The 6398-nt window shown below is 31.1% G+C and overlaps 1 protein-coding gene across 1 annotated transcript in view; it reads left to right on the forward strand.

Annotated features, from left to right (window-relative positions):
- The window catches only part of LOC109392214 (protein FAM35A-like), a 43893-nt gene that overhangs the window by 9754 nt on the left and 27741 nt on the right, over positions 1 to 6398 (forward strand). The window contains exon 2 of the mRNA XM_019660504.1: positions 5614 to 5748. Within this exon, the coding sequence (XP_019516049.1) occupies positions 5655 to 5748 (94 nt within the window). The 5' untranslated portion in view covers positions 5614 to 5654. The remainder of the gene's footprint in view (positions 1 to 5613; positions 5749 to 6398) is intronic.

Consider the following 6398-nt stretch of genomic DNA (forward strand, 5'->3'; position numbering starts at 1 on the left):
AGAAAAGTCATGACACATTTTTGCAATGAAAAACATAGAAAAAATACATCATGACTTTTCTGACAACCCAATAATTGATCTATACTCTTCACAAGTGTTAAGGTCATAAAAGGTAAGAAAGACTGATGAACACTTACTGACTGGAGGAGGCTAAAGAAAAATAACTAAATGTAATGTAGAATCCTGGATAGGATCCTAGATGGAAGAAGGATATTAGTGGGAAAATTGGTAAAATATGAATAATATCTAATTTAGTTAACTTTAACCAGCATTAATTTCCTGTTCATAGTAATTATTCTATGATTATTTAAGATGTTCACATTAGAGGACATAGAGAGAGGAACATAAGGGAACTCTACTATTCTGCAACTTTTTTGTAAGTCTAACATTAGCTTAAACAAAAGTTTTAAACAAGCCATGTATGGTCTTCTCAATAGATACATTAAAAGAAAGCTTTTAAAAATAAAGTTCAACACCATTCATTAGGATACAAAGAAATTTATTTTAACCTCATAAAGAATGCCTATAAGAAATCCAGTGCAAATGTCATCCTAATTGGAGAAATATTAGGAAAATTCCTTTTAAAAATTAGGAATGAGACTAGAGTGCTCCTCTTACTACTTTTATTCCACATTGTATTGGCGATACTAACCAGTACAATAAAATGTGGAAAAGGAAATTTCCAAAAATATTGGAAAAGAAGAACAAAGCTGACATTATTTATAGATAACATGGGGGTTTACATAGGATCTTCCTTCTCTAAAAACTCAAGCAAATTATTAGAAATAATGGGAAAGTTTAGCAAGGTGGCTGGGTATAAGATTAACATGCACAAGTCAATTGCATTTCTAGAGTGGAGTAACAAAGAGAAGGTACCATTTACAATATTATCATGTGATAATAAGACATTATCTAGTACTAAATTTAACAACTTTATTGTTAAAGGAAAACATTTTTAATTAAGAGAAATTAAAGAATTAAATAAACATACTTTATGAGTTGCTTGGAAGATTTAGCATTGTAAAGATTTCAGTTCTCCCCAAGTTATCTATAAATTCAGAGCAAATTCAATCAAAGTCCCAATAAGATTTGTATGAAATTGATAAGATTATTCTGAGATGTGGAAGAGTAAATGGCCAAAAACAGTTCAGGGCATTTTTAAAAAATAGGAGCAGGGAGGAANCCATTTATTTATTTTTGCTTATACTTCCCTTGCCTTTGAGATCAAATTCATAAAATCCTCTCTAAGACCAAGGTCCATAAGTTTAATACCTGTATATTTTTATGTGTATTTTATTGTTTCAGATCTTATATTTCAGTCTTTGATAAATTTTGAGTTAATTTTAGTATATGGTGACAGATAGCAGTCTAGTTTCATTCTTTTGCACATGGCTTTCCAATTTCCCCAGCACCATTTATTGAAGAGGCTTTCTTCTCTCCATTGTATGTTTTTGGCTCTTTGTCAAAAATTATGTGCCCATGTCCATACATATGTAGATTTATTTCTGGGTTCTCAATTCTATTCCATTGGTCCGTGTGTCTATTTTTCTGCCAATACCATGCTGTTTTGATTATTGTCGTTTTGTAGTATAAATTGAAGTCAGGGAGTGTGATGCTTCTGGTATTGTTTCCCCCCCCTCCCCCTTCAGGATTGCTTTGGCTATTCAGGTCTTTTGTTATTCCATACAAATCTGTTGATTTTTTTGTTCTATTTAAAAAAAAATACCACTAGGATTTTGATAGGGATTGAATAAAATCTGTATATTGCTTTGGATAATATGGTCATTTTAACTATGTTGATTCTTCCAATCCATGAAGATGGAATATCTTTCCATTTCTTTGTGTCTTCTTCTATTTCATTAATAATGTCTTATAACTTTCAGTGTGTATGTCCTTCACATCCTTTGTTAAGATTATTTCTAGGTGTGTTATTATTTTTTCTGCAATTGCAAAAGGAATTGTTTTTTTCATTTCTTTTACTGAAATTACATCATTAGAATGCAATGGATATTTGTACATTGATTTGGATCCTGTATTTGTTTATTGTTCTAATAGTTTTTTGGTGGAGTCTTTAGGGTTTTATATATAAAGAATCATGTTGTCTGCAAAAAGTGACTTCATTCCCAATTTGAATGCCTTTTATTTCTTTCTCTTGCCTGATTGCTCTAGCTAGGACTTTCAATACTATGTTAAATAACAGTGGTGAGAGGGGGCATCCTTGTTTTGTTCCTTATCATAGAAGAAAAGCTTTCAGTTTTTCACCATTAAGTATGATATTAGCTGAGGGTTTAGTGTATATGGCCTTTATTATGTAGAGGTACTTTCCTTCAACCAAAGTTTAATTATTTAACTACTGAAAAACATTTGGGTTGTTTCCTGTATGGGCTATTATGAATAAAGCAGCAATGGAATTTGTATACAGGTTTTTGTATGAATATATATTTTAAGTTCTCTGGCATAAATATCTAAGAGTGCAGTTACTGGGTTGTAAGGTAAGTACATGTTTAGTTTCATAAGAAACTGCCAAACTATGTTTAACAATGACTGTGTCATTTAAAATTCCTACCAACAATGTATCTACTAGTTTCCCTACATCCTTGTCAGCATTTGGTATTATCCTGTTTTTTAGTTTAGCCAATCTAATCAGTGTACAGTGATATCTCATTGTAGTTTTAATTTATATTTTTCTAATGGCACAAGATCTAACAGAATATAGCTAAGGAGATAAACCTTGTAAACAACATAGTGAATAAAGTAGATCTTATGGATATAAATTAAACTCTACATTCTAATAATAGAAATATATTTTTAAAAATCAGCAGAACAACAAAGTAAACCAAAGAAATCACAAGGAATAAAATAATGAAGATAAATGCAGAAATCAGTAAGAATAAGAATTGAAAAACAATAAATATAATTAATAAATCAAAATCCTGTTTCCAAAAATAACAAAATAGATGAACAGAATAATTTAATCAATACAAAAGGGAGAAAGCACAAATATACAAAATAAATGACAAGGAGGAAATAATTGTTGAAGCAGAAGAAGTTAAAAACCAACAAGAAGCTACTTTTCAGAATTTTATGCAAATAAATTTGAAAAATCTAGATGTATAATTTTCTAGGGAAATACAGTTTGCTCAAATTGACCCCATTAGAGATAGAAAACTTAAAGAGACCAGGTTCTAAAGAAGAAATAGAAAATGTTATTCAGGAACTATCATACAAAAAAATGCCAGGCCCAGAGAGTTTCACAGGAAAATTATACCAAACCTCCAAAGACCAGATGGTTCCAGTGCTGTATGAATTATTCCAGAGTATTGAAGAAGGAAACTTCCTAATTTTTTTTATAGAGCAAATATAACCCTGACACCTAAATCAAGCAGAGGCATTACAGATAAAAATACAGACAAATATTATACATGATTATTGATGCAAAAAATCTAAACAGAATATTAGTAAATGAAATCTAATACCACATTAAGGAAATAATGACAAAGGGAGATTTTTTTTCCAGAAATGGAAGAGTTGTTCAATATTAGAAAATTCATGATTATTATATGCCATATTAATAAATCTAAGGGAAAATTATGTCATTATCTTCATAGAGGTTGAGAAATCCCTTAACAAAAATCCAACATCCATTTATTATAAAAAGCACTCCATGAAATAGAAATTGAGGGATACTTTCTCCTTCAATATCAATAAATGCAGTGTCAGTACAGAGTTATAATTACAATACAAATGACACTGTATCAATAAAGTAGATATACTTATTCCTAATGCCAGTATCTTATTTAATGGAGAAACGTTAAAGGCATTTACACTAGGAACAAGATAAAGATGTCTACTATCTCTGCTACTTTTCATCATTATGCTAGAGTTATTAACCAATGTGTTTAGAAAAGAAGCGACATATAAATGGGTGAAGAAGAATGAAAACTAATACTTCGATGTTCAAATGCTCTGATAATATCTCTGGAAAACTCCAGGGAATCAAAGATAAAACCAATTCAAACAATAAAAGAATTCACTGGATACAAAATTAATGTTAAAAAAATAAATAGTCTTCATATACATGAACACTAAACAGAGGGCATAATGGATGGGAAAAACTCATTTATAATGACTAAAGAAGATACTTCAGAATAAATAAAATAAGAACTGTACAAAAACAATATGGGGAAAATTGTAAACAGCCCAGAAAGAAATAAAGAGTTGAACAAATGGAAAGACAACATTCCCTATTTTTGGATAGGATGACTCAACATTAAAATGATAATCAGTTCTCCATAATTTATAAATATAATGCAGTCTCGATAAAAATACCAACAAACTATGTTATGGCATATACTAGTTGATACTAACATTCATATGGAAAAATTACATGCAAGAAGAGCTAGGAAAACACTGAAAAACAAAAGCCATGAGACTAGGCTTACCAGGCATTAAAACATACCATAAAGTCTCTATCATGAAAACGGTGTGACACTGGTTGGTGCACAAATAGACAAGTAGTATAGAATAGGAAGATCAAAAGTAGATCCACAAACATATATAATTTAGTATATCACAAAGATGGTATCTGAAATCACCAAAATAAAGGTTAACTTTTCTTTTTTTAAAAAAAATTTTTATTGGGTAACAGTGTTTTTTCCAGGACCCATCATCTCCAAGTCAAGTCGCTGTCCTTCAATGTAGTTGTGGAGGGTGCAGCTCAGCTCCAAGTCCAGTTGCGTTTTGAATCTAGTTGCGGGGAGGGGGGCTGTTTGCGGGGGAAGTGCAGCTCACTGGCCCATGTGGGAATCGAACCGGCAACCTTGTTTAGAGCACACGCTCTAACCAACTGAGCTACCTGGCCGCCCCAAGGTTAACTTTTTAATGAATGGTGTTAAGGCAAGCTGAGTAGCCATTTAGAAAAAGACAAAAGTAGATCCATATCTCACAACAAATAGAAGAATAAACTTCAAATGTATTCAGAATCTAAATGTAAAAAATAAAACCTTACAACTACTAAAAAGAAATGGATGAATTCCACTTTCATCTTGTAAAAAACAAGACTGATAAATTTGACTACAGAAAAATAAAACTTTGAATGACCAAAACACCATAAACAAAACCAAAAGACAACTGGTAAACTTGGAGAGAATATTTTCAATGTATACTTTAACAAAAGGCTAATATTTCTAATATATAGAGAACTCTTAAAAATTGAAGCACAAGGGACCTGATGGAAAAGAAAACATGAGAAATTCAAATTAAAACTACACAGAGATATTATTTTTCACCTATTAGATTGGCAAAAATTAAAAAGTTTGACAACACATTCTGTTGGTGAAGATGTGGGAAAATAGGCCCTCTTGTACCCTACTGGTGGGAATACAAATTGCTACAACCCTTCTGAAGGGTATTTGGGCAATACTCCCCAAATTATATATGTTCTTAGCTTTCAACCCAACATACCTACTTTTAGGAATATTATCTTGAAGACATAACTACAACAATATGAAATACATTTGCACAAGTTTACTCATTGCAGCATTGTTTGTAATTGTAAGANTAATATCACGTGATAGAGTAATGCCAACTCAAGTATTCTTTTTCCTTTTCCAGAGGCATTATATAGTTATAGAGGACAGAAGCAAAGGAAAGTTATGTTAACGGTGGAACAGGCCCATGGTCAACATTATGCGCTTGTATTATGGGGTCGTGGAGCAGCCTGGTACCCTCAACTTCAAAGGAAAAAAGGTAAATATACCAAAAACCATTTAATCTATTTATAGTTGGGTAAATGATTAATGCTTATGAGCCTAAGATGAAGAGAATTGTAAGAGATTAGATTACATTTGAAATATAAGTGATCATGATTGAATATTCTTCTGCAGATTTCTCCTGTTGTAATTTTATACCTCCTGTAAGCAATTCAGTAATCTAAAAAGCCGTCTATGATTGATGGTGGCAAAATAAAAGCTTCCATTTATTCCCAGGTATACTATTGTATTTTACCTTTCTAATGAAGATCTTTTCTTCAGATAATGTTCTTTAAAAATTTAATTTTGGAGAAGCTTCTACAATTTTTATTCAGCCAAAGTACTCTGATAAATAAATTTCTTTCTGACTATAAGGCAAATATTAGGGGAGTTGCATTAACTCTTTCAAATACAATGTTACTATTTAATAAATTACTGTGTTCCAGGTTTTAATTCCAGTTATTTAAAAGTGTGGGCTATTAGCCGCCCAAAGAATGCTTATGTTTAAAATATGACCCATGATCACATTTTTCTTTAAATCATAAATTAATAATTTATGATGTATTGAATTAAATGGAATTGATGTTTCAAAAAAGTAGTATATTTTCCTTTTGATATTGTGACATCCTGTAGTTGTAACAGTCAGAG

The sequence above is a fragment of the Hipposideros armiger genome, unplaced genomic scaffold (assembly GCF_001890085.2).
Source record: "Hipposideros armiger isolate ML-2016 unplaced genomic scaffold, ASM189008v1 scaffold_319, whole genome shotgun sequence".
Lineage (NCBI taxonomy): Eukaryota > Metazoa > Chordata > Mammalia > Chiroptera > Hipposideridae > Hipposideros > Hipposideros armiger.